The following is a 22,063-nucleotide window of genomic DNA, read 5'->3' as shown; positions in this document are numbered from 1 at the left end:
TAGTATGTTAAAGTAATATGTATGTTATCTAAAAACTTTTAACTTCAAATAAAACAAAAAGTTTCTTCAAAAATCTCCCCGTTTCGTTTATCTATAAGTAAAATTACTAAAAAATATATTGAGACTTTTTAATATTTTATTTTAAATTAGAATTTTTGCTTTATAAAGATTTTTTTTTATTTATTATAAAGTTAATCTGTTGTTTTTTATTGTTACTGTTTTTTACTTTATCTTAAAAAAAAGTCTAATTACATTAATGGTTTAACATCGATTACTTTTCTACCTTATTTGATTTACTACCTTAAAAAAAACTTTTATAACTATTTTAATCGTAAAAAAACTATTTATTAATTTATTTATTTATAAAACTTTAGTTTTTGCATAGTTAAAAAATTTCCCTTAACTTTTTTAATATGAACAACATATGGCAGTTTTTTTTAGGGAACGGTCAAATATGCACAAAGACACTTTTGCACGAAGGGTCATTTTTGCACGAGAGTAAAAAAAAAATAATTAAAAAAATGATAAAAAAAAACATGAAAAAAAAACAAAAAAGAAAAAAAAGTAAGTTACCGACTGAAGGTAAGGATTAGGGTAACAGTGATAAAAAATTACCGAGCGAGCGTAATGGTCAGGCTCAGGACACAATAAAAAAATGGTAAGCACTTTTTTTAACCCATTACTGCAAACATTTACTATGAAAAGCATAGTCTACCATAGGCTCCATCCATACTGTCTCCTACCCTAGATTTTTAGTTTTATAATCATTTACACTTTTCTTGTTGCCATTTTTACAAGAGCAACCATAAAACTGCAACTAATAACTCAAAATTAAATAAGAGGAAAGAATAGGTAGTGTCACTACAATAAAATATTTAGTATAATCATGATACTGTAAGAGCACCATGTATTCAAATAGTTTCTATAACTTTTTGTATATGTAGATAGGTAAAAATTAAAAATACTTGCTTAACTGTTTTATTGACTTTTAAACTTGTTTTATTGATTAAAAAAATTAATAAGTTCAACTTGCATATAATTTGGTTTAATTTAAGTAAATTAAATGAAACGATATTTAAAGAAAATGTTTTAAGTAAAAAAATGAATTTAAAAATTTGCTTTTTCACATTGCTTATGGATCAATATTTCAGAAACTTTTGTTTAAAGTTTAAAAAATCAACTTTTAAGAAATAACTTGTATAAGATGAAATGATAAAATACTTTCTATCAAAAAGAATAGACTTTGAAGATGTAGCACATACAAATATTTAAATTAAAATTAAGGAAACTAATTTGTTTTAAAAGTTATTTAATTTTTCAACTAATATACTTTTCAATTGAACTATTTGATATTTTTTTTTTATGGTGAAAAAAATCAGTCTCAAGCTCTACCCTTATTTTATTCTAATTGTAGAATTACTTTTGTTATTTTATACAAAAAAATAAGATTATCATTCACTTAACCTTATAAAAACATCTTTTAATCAATTTTCTAAATTTTCAAAATTGATTGTAACAATTTTACTTATATTACTGAACAAGACCTTTAAAAAAAGATACGATAAGTTTAGTCAACATAAACTTCATATTTAAGATATTTTTCATTATTATACTTTTTTATTTCATGTTTGTTAGTTATTGATGTCGTTTTAATTTATGTGATTGGTTATTTTAATGCATAAAGCTATTTAAGCTATTTTTTGCTGAGCTAAATGTTATAGTCATCATAGAATAAAAAAAAAATTAAGGTTTTAAAAAAGGGGGTATTTATTTTCAACAGTAATATTTTTTTCCATTAGCTTATAGTGTAAAATCACTTTTAGCTATAATTTGATGGCTAAAAGCTTACTTATGGCTACCTTCAAAAAAAGCCATTTTTTACCGAGATTTATGGATTTATAGCTACTTATGGGAACTGTGGTCAGGAGTAACAGTGATAGTAAAAGTAAAATACATTTTTAAATAACGAACAAAATTGTTGATATATTTTTTTTTAATAAAACAACAAAGAGAAGAAAAAAAATTACCGACTGAGGCCAAGAGTTAACAGTGATAAAAAAAATAAAATAGAAAATTAATCAAAATTATTAGAAAAATAAATTAGATAAGAAATTAGAATTAATAAGATAATAAATAAAATTAAAAAAAATTTAACCTGTTTAAAAGTGTCTTCCTGCAAAAGTGACCTCTCGTGCATAGGTGAAACTTCGTGCAAAAGCGTCTTCGTGCAAAAGTGCCTTCGTTCAAAAGTTACCCTTCGTGCATATTTGACACATACCATTTTTTTTGTATATATTTCAGGGGTGCGCAACGTACGGTTTGCCAGTGACTTATGTTTTAGCTTAAAAACTACGTGTGCAAAGCAAGTTTAATTAGGTAGTGTATATTGAAGTATATTTTATGTTATCTTTCAAGAGCTAAGTTTTTTGTTTATTATTTGTTTTAAATTTAGCTTTTTTAGAACTTTTGAAACTTTTTGCTATAATTTTCTAAAAATATGTGGCTAGCGAAAGAATGTTTCTAGTAAATATGTCAAGCCGTTCAAAAATCTGAGTTAAAAAGGTTTCAGTCTATTGTTTTTAATACTTAGTGTCAGCTGTAAAAAACTGGCTTTGTGGATCACTTTAAATGGTATAAATTTGGTAAAATTCAACAATAATTAAACATTTATGTAACTTAACTAATTAATGTATTTCAAATATAAACTTACCTAAAGACTAAAATAAAGTTGTGTCAAACTATTTATTACTACTGTAGTTAATTTTAGTATTTTTTATGTAATTTTAGAAAATTATTTATTTTACCGTCTAAAATACAGTACACTACCAACTGTTCAAAAAAATAAATATACGCTTAATTTTTCAAACATTAGTTGCTATTTTATAACGCTATTTAAAATTACTTTTGCTTGCTTTAAGAAGATGTAGTTAAAATAATTTGAAAATTTTATGTCTGAAAACATAAAAAAATACCTATTTCTGCTATTTTTTAATAACTGTAATTGGAAAAATGTCTAGACAAATGATCAAAATTTAAAAAATTATTTATAACTAAATCAAAAAAGTATTAAACCTTCTTGTTTTCAAAATGTCTAAAACATAATCCTGACCAAATTATCGCTGAACGATCTTAAGTTATGGTATATAATCAATAAATATGATATACTTATCATTCCCACTAGATCAAATCCCACCCAAAACATTTCTATTTTTTAATATTATTTTTACCGCTAACCCTTGGTTGTTAGTTTTTTTTCTTATTGTTTTTATTTTATTACTACCACTCTTATTCCTGATCCCTTGTCGACGGGAGATTCTCAGAATTGATCGGTCAGAAAAAGTGCGCGAATTTGAGCGTGTATAAATAAATATTAAAAAATATAAAGGTTTTGATTTTAGAATTTCAAATTTAAACGAGAAAAAAATAAACATGTTAATGCGTTGTTATTAGTAAGATTAGTTTTCGATATAAGTTATAAACCAAATGTTTGGTGTTAAGAATGTAAATGTGTTTTTGAAATAGAATAATTACATCAATTAATTTTAAATCAAATAAATTTTTTATACTTTTTTTTTTCGATTCTAAAACTTTTATTCAAAAATTTAAACCAATAGCTGAACTAGTATAATTGTTTTTTTTGATAATCATGTATTTTAATAAATGGCACGAGATTATACAAATTTAACTTATACTGTTTAGAAAGAAAATATTAAACTAAAAATTAAATATTATAATTATGCTTGAAAAGCAGTAAATTTATAAATAAGAAGTCATTGTTTAATTTAGCTAATGAGCATTTTCTTATTCATAAAAAAAAGAAGTATGCTAGATTTTTTTTCAGATTGTTATACAGTCGGCAAGAAAAAAAAAAACATAAACCAAGTATTTCCTTACACTTCATGTAAGAGCCCATTTTTCATCTCAAAGCAAGAACAATTATCATTTTACTGTTTTAATGAAAAAATAAATATAATAGTGTAAAACACCTTCTTTTTCTTAATAGTTATTTAACGATCTAACACGTGCGTACATGTTGATAAGAAACTAGTTTAATCATAAAGTGCTACCAAGTTTAGTTTCTAAATTACTGTCATAAAACACCAAAGTATAAATTTTAATAAAACAATATGTGTAATATTTTCGATATAAGAAGTTGCTTTTGCTATTTAGGTGGTTTAGCATAAAAATATATTTTACTGGTCAAATTAAAAACTACCAAGTACTAAAAAAATATAAATTAAAGCAATTAGTTTTAAATGAAGGAGTTTAATAATATTATTGCAAGTTTATTGTCTATATAATCAGTTTAACAGTGAAGTTTTTAAATTACCGAGAGTTAGAAATAAATAAAATGTACACTTAACATTTTACAATACAAACTATTATATTAGTCAAGTACACGCAACTTTTTATGAGTATAAGCATTTTTAAAACTTTTGTTCATTTTAAAGTATTTCTTTCCAAAAAATTCCAAAAATAAAAACTATTTCTACAAAATAGTAAATACTATCTAAATATTTTGATTTCTTTTTAGTGTATTAAATTAAAAAAAAGAGTTAAAATAATCTTTTAAAATTTGCTTTTAATGCACAATATGTAATTTTGGAAACTTAGTTTTTGTAGTTGTTTGTACAAAATTACTAGTTGATAACCTTGTATCAGTTGATATTTTGCATTACGTATATATTTAATATATAATATATATAACAATAAGTGCAAAAATTAATCTTAGATATAAAAATCACTACAAAAAACTTTCAACAAATGTATGTTTAAGTTTTATTCATGAAGAAATTAAATTTACAATATGTAACACATAACTCACAACTTAAATAATTAACTGTATGAGTTAAAACCTTATAGAAGCAACATTTATAAAACCCGTTTTTGGGGGAAATAATAGTATCTAGTAATAAAAGTTATATTTTACCTTTTATAATATGCAAAAAACAAATCAGATTAAAAAACTATTTACACTCTACCAAAAACCAGAGTTATATACACAATATTTTCAGCAATTATTCTTTTTTGGACGCGTCCTTATTTTTGGTTTCATCCATGGCATCCTGATCGTTTTGGTTACTGGGATCCATTCCTGGTAAATTCTGAAGCAAATCTTCCATATAAGCTTCATCAGCTACACCATCAGTTTCCATCTAAAATAAATTAAAATAACATGAACTGCATAAATTAGATCTTGAATACAAAATATTATTATTTTACTAAATTTATTGATATAACATCAATTTCTCTTTAATCTCATTCTAGATATAAGTTAAAAAGCTTTTGTTGGATATAAATTAATAAAATTTGGAATCTAATCACAATATCATGAACAATAGCTTAATCGAATAACGAAACAATTTATTCAACTTTTTTAGAGGTTTTTTTTATGTTTGGTTTTAAAATATACTGTTGGTAGCATTTTATGTTTTTAAGTTTTGAACAATTCAATAATCAATAGAGTCGCATATTAACTAAAAATGGTGTAGTTTATAAAACAAAACTAACAACGAACCTTATAGATAAAGGTCTTTGTTTTTAATCAGATTCTTAAAACTTTTAAATATATAAGTTTTTAATTAAGTCACATTAGGATAAGATTAAAATAACAAGTTTTATAATAATGATTTACAAGTTGTTAACTTTTAAATGTCCGAGGTAATCAATTCATAAAACTTAACTACATTAAACAAAAGGGTAATGCTTAAATGGCTACAGTAAACTACGTAGTTGAAGGCCATAGGAGGGTCTAGCTTATTTCTTAAAAGTTGATCTTATTTTGTAGAGTTTTATTTTAGCTATCAGACCTTTTTAACTGCTTAACAAAATTTAAACAAACTTTTAAGATATAAGCAATCAAAGTCTCAATTGGTTTCTTATAGAAGGAGCAAACTAGAAACGCAAAAAGACTACATCAGTGAAAATATATCCTCTCCTTCTATTTTAAACAATTTTCTTCTTGCTTTTACAGAAAGTCCATTACGAATATTTAAATATTTTCTATGCAGGATTTTTTTCAATTTAAAAATTTTTAAATAAAAACCTCCTATTTTTTGTTTTTTATACTTATTATTTTTAACTTTTTAAATTTCCATTAAGAGTCTTTTAAACTATACAAGAAACGCTTCCTAAAAGTTTGACGTCTCTAGCTCAAAAACTAAAGAAGAAAACGTATTTTTTAAGAATTCTTAAACTTTCCAATCAATGGAACCTGATAAATATGCGTTCTATATGGTTGTATCGCAATTTTTTTATAAAATTTACAATATCATTTAAGTAATTTTTATTAATTTATATAAAAACTGACTTGTAGTTTATACTCAAAGCTTTTATATATAAGCCAATGTTATATTTTGTAAAAAAAAATTCAAATCTACTATGGCCTACATCTTGATATTACAATAAAACATTTCAGATAATGTCAATTAACCGTTCTAATGTAAAAAACTTTAAAATTTATTATATTAAAAGTTATTACGTCATAATAAAACAAACCTCTTCTTCTGCAGCAGCAGGATCACCTAAAAAATTTAATTCACATCAAATGCGATTCTTAACAATATAAGTTTCACTACATAACAAATTTTATAACACTTTTAAAATTGAGTAGCTTATTAAGCGAAAAAAAAAAGATTACATCAATACAACAAACTTGATACTTTTCATCGATGCATTGTAAAATTTTGTCTCAAGTACAAAAGTTTAAGATATTAGTTTTTATAAATTTTCTATTACAAATAAAAATATTTTTATTAAAATTTACATAAAAATTAAATATATTAGTTACAAACTAAATTTTAATTGCATTTTTTTATTAAAAAAGTTTAAATATTAATCTATGTTTTAAAATTAAAACAAAAAAAGAAACAAAAATTACGTTAATAGTAAAATAAAAAAATCAACAAAGACACTAAATATTAACCAAAAATCTCAAGTATTAGACTCAAGACTACATCAAGTTAATTTTTATTTAACTAAACATTTTTCAAAAGTTATTTGCTTAAACTATAATTATTAAAAAATATCCAGAACACAATAACAATCAAGGTTAAAACAAAAAAAAAATAAAGCATAAATAATCATAAACTAACTGCTAGTTGGCTCCATGGACAACCTGAGTGCGTATGCAAGTTGCTCCTCTTCGGTCATGTGCGCGGGAGATTCTTCTTGTTGCTGGATGGGTTGTTGCCCGTCTGTTGCCATCGACATCTCCAGAGCTGCTCTCAACATTGCGTCGTCATCGTCCTCAGCTGCTGCAGCTACACATTTGATTGATAATTATTTATAGAAATGATACAGAAGAAAAAAGGTTGACTAAATAAAAAAACTGGGAAACAAAATGGCTACACCTATAAGGTGTATGATGAACAATAGTAGTTTAAACATATAGCAATATGCGAAAGAACATCTATTAATGTTAATACCTTTTTAAAAGCTTGCTAAATATTAAAAAAAAAGTTTTTACTATTTTAATTCAGAAAGAAAAAAAACTCCACAAAAACATAGTTTCAATTTAGATTTTAAAAATACTATTATGTATGAAATTGGTAAAAATTAATAATTAAGTAATAATAATAAAATATAAAAAATACAAGTATTTTACCAAGTATTTTTTTAAGTGAATATCCAAAAACAAAGTCAATCATAAATCGTAATTCAATATTTTCTTACACTTGTTTAAAACTTAATCTTAACTTTTGAAGTGATTTAAAGAGCTATAATTTTATTTTTTAACTTACTTTAACTTCACAAGCTTTAACAATTTATCTAAAAAACGAACTAAAATTTCGAATTTTATCAAATTTATTAAGTATTAATTGAAAGTTTGACTTAACGTGGGTATGAAATGTTTATGTTAGTGTATTACCCTCTAGTTAAAAAAAATAACGGAGTAAGCAATGATTATATTTAAAAAGTATTTAATTTTGGAAATCACATATTTGAGTGTATTGAGTTAATATGTAAACTATAAAACTAAAATCATAACGATAAGGGTAGATTTTTAAAAGCTTAATTAAATACAAAAATTAAATTTACTCAATTAACAGAAATATTAAAAAAACTAAAAGATGTTTCTGTTTTTACATATAATTTAAACCTTCATTGTCGACTGGAGGAGCAGCATTATTTTCTTGTTGTTGCCTGTTGCGCTGCTCTTCAAGAGAAACTCTTAAGGCCAATGCAAGTTCTGGGTCCATTTGATCATCAAACCCACCAAAGTCACCTGTTATAAGAAAATTATAATTATCAAACTTAGATTATAAAATAGGAATATGAAAAATTATTCGGAAACTTAAAATATCAGAAAAATTGAAAAAATATTTAGTTTACGTTCCTTATTTTAACAATAAATTTAGAAATGTAGAAATATTTATAGATTTTTTGATTAGTTTTTTGTTTTAACCAACTAATGTACTTGATAAAGACTATTTATTAATTGCTGTCTTGTTGGCTTCATTGAACATTTGGGTATACTTAATTTAAAAGGTCATAAAAAATTAAATCCTATTAAATGCATAATAAGTATTGTACATTCCAACTAAAAAGTAAAATCATAACTAATTAAAAACTACATTTAATAATTATTAAGTTAAAAATATACCAAAAAGCAAACCTCCAGTAGCAGCCATGCTTGCACCTCCTTCTTCAACAAGAATTGGAGAGCTCCCAATGGCACCTGATAGCATATCTCCTGATGGTATGGTCAGCAGATGGGAACTAAAATACATTCGATATTTATTAAGTACATTTTAATAGGTTTGCAACTGGTTTTTGAGAAATTTCTCCAGGTTTTTGAAAGTACACGTTTTTGGGTCTATTTATAGTTTAAATTAAGTTTAAGGTTAAAACAGTGTTAAGTAGCATAAAAACATGGAAAAAATACTGTAACGCTACTTTACATGTTTTTTAATAAAACAAATTTTGATAACTACAATTTTTTTATATATATATGATAGATTTTTCGTGACAAATCAAAATTTTACTACTTAATATGTAAAAACAGTTTAAAATTCTAGATTTTGGAGCTTTTATAGTAATATTTGTTAATATTCCAAACTATTTTTTTGTTAATTTGTTAAGTTCCAGGCTAATTTGTTAAGTTCCAGGATTCCAGGTTTTGTGGCAAACTTGTTTTTATATAATTTTTATCTAAGATGTTTTCCAGAATTAAAAAAATAATCTTAACTATAAGGCAATAAAACTATTTTTTAAAACAACTGGAATATTATAAGATTTGAGCAAAACAAGCTTTTTCTTAAATTTGTTAGTTGAAATAAAAAATATAAGCATGTTAACTTTTACAAAACTATCAAACAAACTAAACCTTCCTCCATCTTTTCCATTTAAAGTTTTTATAAAAGTATCCAGCTTCTCATTGTTAACCTCATGCTCTCCAAAACTAACAATGTCAACATTTACTTTTTCCTTCTTCAGTTTCTTAGCTACTTTCACCATCTAAGTTTTTGTAATATAAAATAAATGGTACAACCAAACAATACTTTTTATTAAAACTGGTTTTAAATCACAACAGGCAGATATTTTTCTTTCTTCTATTTTTTAAGCACATAAAACTTATATAGATAACAATTCAAAATATTTACCTCTTTTGAATCGTCAGTGATGGGACTACCAACAAATACAACAATCCTTGTTTTGTGATTTTTTCCACATCTGTGTTTCAGTGCCAACACAGAAACCCTTACTGAGTCTAAGAAGTTCATTTTTCCTTCAGGCTGAATTGTGTTGAGCCTAGACAGAAGCTTGCCTGAGTCAGTAGTTAGGGTAGTGTGCACTTGCATGCTGAAATTAAAATTGTTAAGTAAATTTGTATTGAAAATATGTTCAATGAAATTAATTTTTTTTAATATAAATCAATGAAACACAAAAAACAGAACTGACAACTAACTTAAATTAGTAGAATAAGATAATAATAATCGTAGTTAGTCAGGGTTGCCACTCGTTTTTTCAAATTTTTTTCCAGGTTTTTCAAATTTCTTCCAGGTTTTTAAAAGTACAAATTTTTGGGTCCATTTTTAGTTTTTAGTTAATTTATATTTAAGAAACTGTTTAGATAGTATAAAGACATTGAAAAGATACTGTAAAGTTACTTTAAATGTGTCATTTAATGAAAAAAAATTTTTGATGATGACAAAAAATCTTAATTATATGATAGATTTTTTGTGTCAAATTGAAATTTCACTGCTGAAAATGTTAAAATTTTTAAAAATTCCAGGTTTTTTGATCAAAATTCCATGTTTTTCCAGTTTTTTTTTTCTAAATTTCTCAAATTCCAGGTTTTTCCAGGTTATGTTTGCCTAAATTGTCAAATTCAAGGTTTTTCCAGGTTTCCAGGTAAAGTGGCAACCCTGGTTAGTACTAAAAAATTGCAAATTTACACAGTAATGCCATTTTCCAATTATGACTGCTGTTTTATAACCGTTGTTAATCAGCTCCAATTAAGCTTATACCCAGATGAAACTATATAATCATTTATTTTGTTGTAATGGCGTAGGCAGCTTTTAATAGTAGGACTTTTTATTGCACTTTTTTAATTTCAAATTAATTATTAGTAGTGACCCATAGAAAATATCATTAGAATTTTAGCTGTCTAAACTTAAATTGTATATTACCCTTCTACAGACATATTTTACAATCTTCTTAGTGCTAGGCTTCATAAACTAAACGTTTGTTTTGAAAAGTGACTTAATCGTCTAAACAAAAAAATAACACACTGATCCCAAATTCACTTTTTAAATTCCGATTTTTTTAACATTTTTACCAACGAATCCTGACAGCTTGATAATAATGCCTGGATTTTATCAAAACTAAAAAAAAACAAAGATCAAATACCTAATTAGAAAGAAATTCACAAATTTACTACAGTTTCAATAGACAAGATGATTTTAAAATTTCTTTCAGTATATCAGAAATTCAAAAGCATTTTACTGACAAATCCAGGCACTTTAGTAACTATGCCTACAAAACTATTACTTTAAAAGAAAATAATTCACACTTTAATAATCTACTAAAAAACACTGAATCTTTTTCTGTCAAAACTATTTTAATATTTAAAAATTTATAAACATTTGAACTGAAAAAAAAACTGATATTTTGTTAATTAAATTAAAAATAATGATTAAGCTGATTGTTGCCTGATTTAGCATACCAATTAAGAACCCAAAGAATTAAAAATACATTACATACAAATCAAACTAACTTATATTTTTAAACTAAAACCAATTTTTTAGATTAACAATTAGCTAGTACAAACTATAATACTTTAGTTTTAATTTAGATAGAAGAAACTTGCAAACATGAAAATGTTCTATAAAAACTTACTCAGACATGCTAAGCAGAGCCATGTTGCTTTCAGGGTTAGATCTAAGTTTAGCACGGCAGATCATGTTTGCTGCATCTTGCTGAGCTTGCAATCTTGTTGGAAGATAATCACCATTTCGCATGTATTCACTGTTGTCTACACTGTTATTAAATTTTTAAATTTTATTTTTATAATGTGTAAAATTATGTTTAGAAATATTTTACGTATATATATCCATAAAAAGATAAAACTTAGTCAAGTTTGTTTTTACCAAGTTTAATTATATTTAAACCTTTAGAACAGTGCTTCTGAAATGGGGTTCTGCGAAGCCTTCAAATTTAAAAAATAACATTTATTTATTTAAACATTGTATGTAAAATTAAAATAAGGGGTCCCGCGGAAAAGTTGAATTTTGGAAAAGGGTTCCGCCACTAGAAAAAGGTTCAGAAGCACTGCTTTAGAGGATATAATTGTTCTTTATTGAAAAATAAATAATTATAGCTTTAATTTTTCTGCAGTCTAACAAAATATTAAATCACTTTTGATATTCAAGGGATTAAAATTGTTAAGTTCAATAATTTGCTGAAAACTGATAAAGCAGTAAATCTTACCAGTTTATCAATAACATGTTTTGATTTGATTATAATTCAAAGATAAATTTAAAAGGTGATAAAAATTAAAAGGCTTAATCACAAAATTAAAGCTTTTATTAATCAAATTCTTAATTAAGCACACTTAAGTTTTTTAAATAATATTTAGATAAAATTTACTCACCACAACACTGTACTTTCCAGAACCATTTCAAAAATATAAGCTTAAACAACCTATCAAAAACACAAAGATAAGAATAAATTATTTCAATTCTAATGAATATAATATTTATTTAATAAAAGTTAGCTATTATACAAGTCAAACTAAAGATTGGTTTACAAACAGTGGATGTAAGTCTTTAAAGGTAATTTAAGAACTGTTGAATATAGTCAAATATATTTTAAAGCAAAACTTTATGTCTTTTAGTGTTATCTAAAACCAGTTTAAGAGCATAAGAGGTCTACCTTGTTTTTCTCAAGTTGATTTTATCATGTAGAGTTTTAATAGAGTTTTCAAAGACTTTCTACTACTTAACAAAATTTCAAGTAAACTTTGAGATAACAAAGAATAATAATATGATATTTAAACTATGTATCTGTCAGTATGGCTCTATCAAATATTAGTTTAGCATGCACATATTAACAATAAGAGTTTAATTATTTAGCTTTACATTATTTTATGTTTTGAATTATTACTTTTAAACTAGTTATATAAGTTAGAAAAATAGATAAATTAAATTATAGCTTACAATACCAGAGTTGCCAATCCTTGTAGTAGAATAAAAAAGCTAGCCTGTAAGGTCATAAATAAATTAAAAAATTTTTAGGTTTTTAAATAATCTGTTAAACTTTTATATTGATATATGAAATAAAAATTCACTAAAAACATTATATAAACATGGTATTGTAAAGGCTTAAAAATATTGAATTTACTTAACATTAAATTTTTAAGTAGGTGTTAATTAAGATTAAGCAGAAAAAAAAATCTATGCAACAGTACATACTCAATTTTATACAAGTTATTTAAATATTTATTACCACTGATAGAAGAAATGGTAGTGCAGGATTGCCACTCTTTGAAACAAAAAAGTTAGTCTGAGTGATTATTAACTAGCCTAAATCAGACTGTGTTTATAATATGATTGAAAAACAGTAAATTGATAGTAAAAGCAAAAAACTGGAAAATTACTGTTATTTACTTTTTAATACTTAACAAACTCATAAAATATAAAACAGAACTGTTAACTAAACAAATATTTTGAAGTCATTAAATTTAGCTTGGATTTTTGAAAAAAAGATTTAAGTGACTTGAGTTTTGCAAAAAACTGCATACAAGTACGAAATTTACAAAGATCTTAGAGTGATCTAAAAATACTCAAACTCAAATCATACACCTTTATAACTTTCAAAAAATATTTACTTTTTTTAACCTTAAAAACTTTATAGGCAAAAATTAAACTGGTAGAAATAAAGTATAACTAATGATATAAATGAACTTTTATAACCTTACCTCTGACTCAGGTCTTTTAGTTATGAATCAGGAGGGAGAAGGATATAAAAAAATATAACAACATCAAATATTGTAAACATAAACTTATAAAATATATTAAGTATAAATATTGTACGGTAGAGTGTTTACTCAACTTATCTTTACTACTTATTACACATAAAATTAATATTTAAATCTATCAGAAAACCTTATTTAGAAAATATACTAAATTTGTAAAACTTGTTATATCCTAAATTAGTTTTTCACGCTCTTAGCTACAACAGATTTTATTGAATACCTTTGGCTGAAATACATAATACTTATGATTTAAAGTACCTAATTTAACTACTATGTAACAAAAACAAGGGCTTAATTATATTTTGCAGCTTTATATTTTTTGTCTAATTTTGTTTAAGCCTTCAATCTTTGAAGCAAATAAGCAAGCCTGATTTCTTAAATTTTTGTAGTAAGTGCCAATAAATAAAATACTAATAATAAAGCTGTAACACTTAAGTAAATCAAAAAATCACAAAATAAAATGACTTAATACTGGAAGAAAAAAGTTATTGAAAATAGCATGAACTAAAAAAATAAAATAAAGCTTGAATTTTGCACAAAATCTTTATTTTTTTAAATAGAACTAAAAAATCAAACAGGCACAGGTAGTCATGTAATTTCAACAATTAAATTTAATGATAACTGTGTTTTATTCTGTAAAAAAATATTTTCTTAAGTTTTTCTATTTAATAGGAAAGTAACCCAACTTAATTGGTTTTATTCAATTTACTTAATACCATTGTCCTGCTTAAAAGCATCCTCTTTTTAGTTTATAAACTGTTAGAATTTAATCAACTTAATAACTATTCCAATTAAACAAATGAAAGCATAAAAAATGTTTCATTTTATAGAGAAAAATTCAAATTAAGTTATAAGTTCAGAATATACTTCTAAAAAATTAATAACTAAGTACTTTAAAATATTAAGTTAAAAATTGTAACTTAGAAACAACTATATTATAGAAATTATTCATAATAATGATAACAAATAAATAGCAAGTAAAGTAATTACTTGCAATTAGCTTTGAATATTTTCAATTACTATTTTAATTGCAAGTAAGAGGGAAAATATTAACTTCTACATGTTGATTTCTGATAAATGGTTAATAATAACAGTAGACAGTAAAATTTATTTGAAATAAATTTTAACCAAAATTTCTAGTAGAATCAGTGTTGCCACTCTTTTGAGTCAAAAATACTGCCCTGAGTCATCCAGAGTTTTTATGAAATCCTTTTTTATTTTTATCTCTGGCGCAAACTACTTGTACCTCATGTTCTTTTTCTTCTGAATAATAAAAAGAAAGGTTGTATGTGTATGCTTCTGCATTACATGTTCACTTATAGAAAGCTTTGTTTTTAAATATTCAAAATAAAAGTTTAAATCAAGTGAAATTAAAAAACAAAATTTGTGGATAATTTTATAAAACTATGTTAGTTAAGTTTAAAATAAAATAACTAAAAAATATTTTTGTTTTTATTGACATTTTAATTGACTAACTTTAATCGTACCACATAAAGTACTAACTTGCATGAATAAACTCAAATCATGATAAATATTATTTTCAGATTTATAACAACAACTACTTTTTTATTTCTAAGAAAAGTGTAGAACTAGCTAAAATATTCTTAAATAAGCATTTTGAAATCCAAAAATATCATGTTCTTGAACAATATTGGTTTTATAACAGAACAAAACATTGAAACTGGATCAACTAAAATTTGTTCTAGATCTTGAATAAAATCTGTCCTTAGGTTTTTTTTAAGTCTTAAAACTATCAAGATAATTTTATAAAAAACAAAACAGTTTTTTTTTGTTATATTTTTATAAAGAAATGCTGGTAACTGCTATACAGATGCTAATTAGCATTTAAAATTGTGTGTTGTGGCTAATGCTAGTGTTTCTCAAAGTGTACATGGTAGTGTGCACAGAAACTAGTTCAAATGACAGAGTATAATTTGTTACAATAATATTTGAATATATGATTTAAAATGGTCTTCCAGTATGTGAAAAAAGCAGACAAATGTGTTTTTTTATGAATTTTACAGTTTTTTTTTTGTAAAAATGAGCTTTTTAGAGTTTTCTTCAAGCAGAGAACCTTAATGTTAAACTACAAGGTCTTTGAGGTAGAGTGAGAGCTAGAGTGATCAAAAATTATTTTGAGTTAAACCAAACTAGGCTGAATTTATACTAATTTAAATAAAAGTAGTAAAAACCAAAAACTTAAAAAAAAATTTCAAGCTTAGATACTTATATTATCATAACAATACTAAAATGACATAATACATGTAATATTAAACAACTATTAAAATCACTAAGGATAACTTTTAAATCATAAATACTAGCTTAAAATTACATAAAATATTAAAAATAGCCAGGTATTTCCAAAAAACTTCAAACAAGCCTGAGTCAGACTGAGTCTTTCTAACTATAACTAATCTGATTTATTCTGAGTGTACGACAACCCTGCAATACTGTTATTAATTAATAATAATTAGTTATATACAACTTATAAACAAGTTTTATTAAAATGCAGTTATGGTAAAAAAAAAACTAAATTTTTGGACAAGTTACTGCATTTATAGTTATTAAAACTTATATTCATACTGTTGATGATTATCACAAGAGCACTTTTAAAAAAGTCAATTCATTCAGTAATTAATAAGGGAACTTAAAAAAAAGGAAAAATAAAAAAATTAATTATTTAAATGATAAAATGTACTGGAGCCAAAAGTTTTTCAGGAAATTGCTTTAAAATAATTTAACTTCCTATAACATGTTAAAACGTACCTTAACACTCTCTACAAAGATCTGGAGATCTTATATCTCATTATTTGAGTTTTTTAAAAACACAGAGTTGCCATAGGTTTTAAGAAAACTTTTTCCAGGTTTTCTAATTTTTTTTTCAAGTTTTTAGTATAAAACTAAACTTAAGGTAAAAACTAGGTTAAAACATAATGAGCTAAAAACTATCCCAAGTGACTAAGAATGAGTCATGCTGAATCATCATAAATTAAGAAAATTTTAATATTTTTTTAAATCAACAAAATTAATTATAAAACATTAAAACTGTAACAACTACATCTCATTCAACATCTAGATAAAACTGATTTGATAATTTCAGAAATTCTTAAAACTATTTTGAGTTTTATATAACTTGCCAGAGTTATACTTAATTTTTTTAGAAATTACAATTTATCTTGACCTTGAGTGTATCTTGAGATTTAAAAAAAAAATTGTCTTGAGTTATCCTGAATGTGTGGCAACCCCGTAGTATAAAACATATTGAAAAGAAACTTTATGCTACTTTAAATGTGTTTTATAAGATAAAATTCTAAACACAAAAAATATATTACTTAACATGATAGATTTTATGTATTTTCTCTAAGTTTTATTATTTCATATGTAAAAATTTATTAAGACTCAAGTTTTTTCAGGTGTTCTTCAAAATTTTAGACTGTTTTATGATTTCAGGTTTTATAGCAATATAGATAACCATATAATACAAGATAATAAAACTTAATAAATGTATGAGCTTTTTTGGAAAATTAGCTCTTTAGGTTTGTTTAAATTATAAATCAGTTGACTAAGTTCTTAGGACAAAACTCACATTAACAGGGTTCGTGCGCGAAATTTTTTTCATTTAGCCTGACTGAGACCAATTTAGCCTGACATTTTATCAAAGTAAGGAAAATCCTCTTTAGAAGTAATTTTAGGTATTGGGGGGTCTTGATTAGTACTATTATAGTCTCCGACTTCAATCAGCTTTATCTCAAAAAATATTTTGAGCTTTAAAAATCAGCAAAAAGCAACTCATAGCTTAGTTATAACTAAATGAAATCAGACTAAATTGTGAAAAAGGTGATTGACCCCTCCCTATGCTCTTAACATAACAAATTCAGTGATAAGTTTTAAAATAAGTGTTATATATAATTTATTACTAGTGTAAAAATTTAATATATATTACTAAACACAATTGTACAATTCAAATAATCACTAAGTAAAAACATTATAACCATAAGATTTACATTAAAACCACATGAAATGCTGTGTTTTAAAAAAATTCAAAATGAAACGCTTACAGAAGTATTAAAATTTAAACAAACAGCTAAGTTGTTGAACTAAACTGTAATGTTTAATCTGTATTTGTTTAATAAATTTTATAATTATGACGTATATAATCTGCTCAAAACAAAATAATGAAGAATCTAAAAATATTTTAGAGATTCAACAAACGGTTTTAAGCGTTTATTTTTACAAATACTAACTGATTTTGTCTTTAATAACCTAATCTTTATTTAGAAATAAATTCCTATCTCATTTGATCTTAAAAATATTTCTCATTTTTTTTTAATCAAAAATTTTCAAGCACTTGAACTGAGAAAAACTGATATTCTCAAATTTTTAAATAAATAACTGATTTAGCCTCACGCGCACGAACCCTGCATTAATATATTAACTTTTAGAAGGCTTAATTTTTTTACAATTTAAGGGCATAGGGGGGGTAAACACCCTTTTTTGGTTTTTGATCTTATTTTATATAGTTTTTACTAAGCTACAAGATGCTTTTTACAGATTTAAAAAGTTCAAAATATTTTTTGAGATATAGCCGGTCAAAGTCGGAGGCAACAATAGGATCCTTATGGGAGGCGCAAACTAAAACAGCAAATAACTAGAAATCACTAAAAATCTATCTCCTCCTACGTTTTTTGAGATAACTACCTCAAATTTTCAGGAAATGTTCCTTGATATATTTAGAAAATTCTGTCGGAACAGAATTTTCTAAATATATCAAGGAACATTTCCTGAAAATTTGAGGTAGTTATCTTAAAAAACGTAGGAGAAGATAGATTTTTAGTAAAATAGCCTATTTTTGCCGTTTTAGTTTGCGCCTCCCATAAGGAACCTATTGTTGGCTCCGACTTTGACCGGCTATATCTCAGAAATTATTTTGAACTTTTTAAATCTGTAAAAAGCATCTTGTAGCTTAGTAAAAACTATACAAAATAAGATCAAAAACCAAAAAAGGGTGTTTACCCCCCCCTATGCCCTTAATCTTAGTTATGTTTTTACATAAACTTCAGGACAGTTGTTTTTTGACTAGACAAATCTAGGTGTTTATTAAGGCGAAGTTCTGATGGTTTTAGAAATATAGTTAGAACAATAAAATAAGAAACAGGTTTATAACTGTAGGATTAATAATATGTTTGCAAAATTTAAAATGTTTTTTATTTATATATAGATATTTTATATAGAATTGTTAGTGTTAGAGTGCGTCGGGTGGTGGACTTCACTTTGAAAAAGCAAATATAAGTGTTTCTTTAAGGTAAATTACAGAGTTGTAAAATTTCAATACCCTAGTTAGAACTAAAAAAACAAATATGTTTATTAAGGGCATAGGGGGGGGTAAACGCCCTTTTTTGGTTTTTTATCTTATTTTATATAGTTTTTACTAAGCTACAAGATGCTTTTTACAGATTTTAAAAATTCAAAATATTTTTTGAGATATAGCCGGTTAAAGTTGGAGGCAACAATAGGAACCTTATGGGAGGCGCAAACTAAAACAGCAAATAACTAGAAATCACTAAAAATCTATCTCCTCCTACGTTTTTTGAGATAACTACCTCAAATTTTCAGGAAATGTTCCTTGCAATATTTAGAAAATTCTGTCGGAACAGAATTTAAAAAAATTAAAAAATAAAAATTTTATAACAAAAAAACTAAAAAAAAATTGTTTTTTTTGTTTATTTTTTATATAAAATTTTTATTTTTTAATTTTTTTAAAATTCCTTCCGACAGAATTTTCTAAATATATCAAGGAACATTTCCTAAAAATTTGAGGTAGTTATCTCAAAAAACGTAGGAGAAGATAGATTTTTAGTGAAATAGTCTATTTTTGCCGTTTTAGTTTGCGCCTCCCATAAGGTTCTTATTGTTGCCTCCAACTTTGACCGGCTATATCTCAAAAATTATTTTGAATTTTTAAAATCTGTAAAAAGCATCCTGTAGCTTAGTAAAAACTATATAAAATAAGATAAAAAACCAAAAAAGGGTGTTTACCCCCCCCCTATGCCCTTAATGTAAATTTAACATCATAACTACAATCTTTTTTATTTTATAAAGAATTTCTAGTGTTTTATCTGATTTTGTCCTGTGAAAAAACAACTATAAACTTCAGAGGTCTTAACCAATAACTTAAAAGTTATACAGGTTTTAAATCAGAAGTAATATGTTTTTAGAGAAAAAGATATATTTAAAATTAGAAAATTGGATTCAACTAATTATATTTGTCCAGCCAAAAAAATATCTTGAGATGTGTATAAAGCTTTATACAGCCTTTTAAGAAAAATTCTAGAGATCAAATTCTAGAAGGAAATAAGACCTAAAGGCTAAAATGTTTTTATACTTAAGAAATAATTAATACAAGTTATGTTTGAAATTTTTACCACAAAAATTTTGAAGATAACTATTTTAAAGCTTATTTATAATGATCAAGAATTAAAATTTCTAAACATATGACAAAAACTCAAAACATTACTAATAAAACTTTTCACATACTTATAAAACAACTAAGTTTTATAACATAACTAGAAACTGAAAAACTTAAGTTGATCAAAATTTACATAAAGAAAAAAATAGGTTATTCTTAGTTTTATCTGTGTACACTTTGATTTAATTTACAGTAATCTTTTCAGCTTTATTTTCTGCTTGTTTTTTTCAAATCAAAAACATTACTAAAGCTTTGCTCTGCTAATGTTTATATATTACCCATGTAATTTTAGCTGGAAACTTTGGTGTTGCTATAACTTAAAGTGTTATTGTCTTTTTAAAATAGTTTTATTTAAACTATTTCATTTTTCTTTTAATGTTAGTAAGTCCTGGACAAGTTGTTAAAAGGTTTTCGTGGTTCTTTGTGCACCAGGTCCTAGGAGCAATAATTTGGAATTTTAATCTGTCATTTAATAAACTATATGTAGAAATGATACTATTTAAAATTACACTAATGTTAAAAGCTGAAATTATACTTAACAAAATAAGTTAACTCTTACAAAAGCATTCACTAGTATTAGCAATACTTAGTATATGTCCTGGACGTGACATTAAAAGGTATTCAAGTAGAGTGAGACTCAATACCCAAAAGGTTTTTTCATGCACCAGGTCCCAGGACCAAATATTTTGAGTGAGTATATACAACAGGGTTGCCACTTTTTGAGTCTTTTCCCTGAGTTTTTTTTCAAATCCTTTTTTTTTTTTTATTAAAAACTTACCATGATAATTCAAAGAATATTGAAGAACTTGCCGCAAGACTAAAAAAATTCTAAATAAGTACTTAAAAATGAATAAAATTAACTTTTTTGTACAAAACATCGAAACTGGATCAAATAAATCTCATTCTAGACCTAGAAAATAATTTCTTTAAGATTTTTTTTAAATCTTAGACTTTCCCTGAACTTTTTAGAAAAAACAAAAACTGCCCTGAGTTAAAAAAGACAATCTAAATTCCCTGAGTTTCCCTGAGATTTTCTGCAACTTGAAAACTCCCTGAGCGTGTGGCAACCCTAATACAAACAATAACACCAAAAGAAAACAAAAATCTTTAAATGACACATTGTTGAAAAAACACTATAATTAACAGCCAAAGAAACTTTTAAGTTTCCAGCTAAAATGAAATTCAGTAATCAGGGTTGCCAAGTGTTTTTGGCAATTTTTTTCCAGGTTTTTGAAATGAAACATTTTTGGGCCTATTTTTAGTTTTAAGTTAAGCTTAAGGTAAAAAACTGTGTTAAATACTATAAAAACAATAAAAAGATACTTTAAAGCTACTTCAAATGTGTTTTTGCAATACAATTTTTTTTTGATGATCACAAAAAAGTCAATTGATGATGTGTCAAATCAAAATTTTCTACTTAACATGTAAAAATTGTTTAAAGTTCCTGGTTTTTATAGGTTATTTTTTCAACAATTTCTGAATTTCTAGGTTTTTCAGACTTAATTGTCAAATATCAGGCTTTTCCAGGTTTCCAAGTTTTTTGTCAACCCTTAGATATGTATGAACTATTGTTTTAATTTTGAATCAAAAAGAAAGTTAATGAAAATAAAGCTGAAAAATCCTGCAAACTGAGTTAAAGTATGTGCACATAAAACTAAGGATAACCAAAAATGTGAATTCTTATGACTGATCAATGGATTTGTGTGGGTAGATTTTTTTTTTATAGCAAAAATAGAATTTGAATTAAAAAAATATCTTGAACAAATAAAATTGTTAAATCTAAAGTTCTACTCTGTTTGCTTTCAGGTTTAGTTATAGCATATATACTAACAATAACCATATTTACTAACTTTTTGTACTAGATAACTCAATAGTTAATAGTTGATTTTGTGTACATTTTAGCAACTTCTTTTTTGTTTATTTGTGAATGATTGGTAGCTTTTAATATAAGTTACTTGTTTTTAAAAGTTCAATTGTAGTTATCATACTTATTCAATGTTCTCAAATTAGGTAAAACTAATAAAAAGATAAGCTATCAGATGATATAGATATCAGATGTGTAGGATCATAAATCATGACATTGTCTTTTTAAATTTAAATATAACGTAATTCAACAA

At 24.8% G+C, this 22,063-nt stretch overlaps 1 protein-coding gene across 1 annotated transcript; it reads right to left on the bottom strand.

The window, feature by feature from the left end:
* Window positions 1-4,765: 4,765 nt before the first annotated feature.
* On the bottom strand, window positions 4,766-21,820 carry LOC145834996 (26S proteasome non-ATPase regulatory subunit 4-like). The gene is made up of 10 exons (XM_082942526.1): window positions 21,797-21,820; window positions 12,098-12,147; window positions 11,344-11,484; window positions 9,606-9,804; window positions 9,329-9,459; window positions 8,618-8,721; window positions 8,102-8,227; window positions 7,095-7,262; window positions 6,499-6,524; window positions 4,766-5,156 (listed from the first exon to the last, which is right to left on the bottom strand). The coding sequence occupies exons 2-10, from the start codon at window positions 12,121-12,123 to the stop codon at window positions 5,019-5,021; spliced, it is 1,059 nt and encodes a 352-aa protein (XP_082798652.1). The 5' UTR covers window positions 12,124-12,147; window positions 21,797-21,820; the 3' UTR covers window positions 4,766-5,018.
* Window positions 21,821-22,063: the final 243 nt, after the last annotated feature.

The sequence above is a fragment of the Thalia democratica genome, chromosome 4, assembly GCF_965202585.1.
Source record: "Thalia democratica chromosome 4, ktThaDemo2.hap1.1, whole genome shotgun sequence".
NCBI lineage: Eukaryota > Metazoa > Chordata > Thaliacea > Salpida > Salpidae > Thalia > Thalia democratica.
This window is presented reverse-complemented; position numbering and strand designations above follow the sequence as displayed.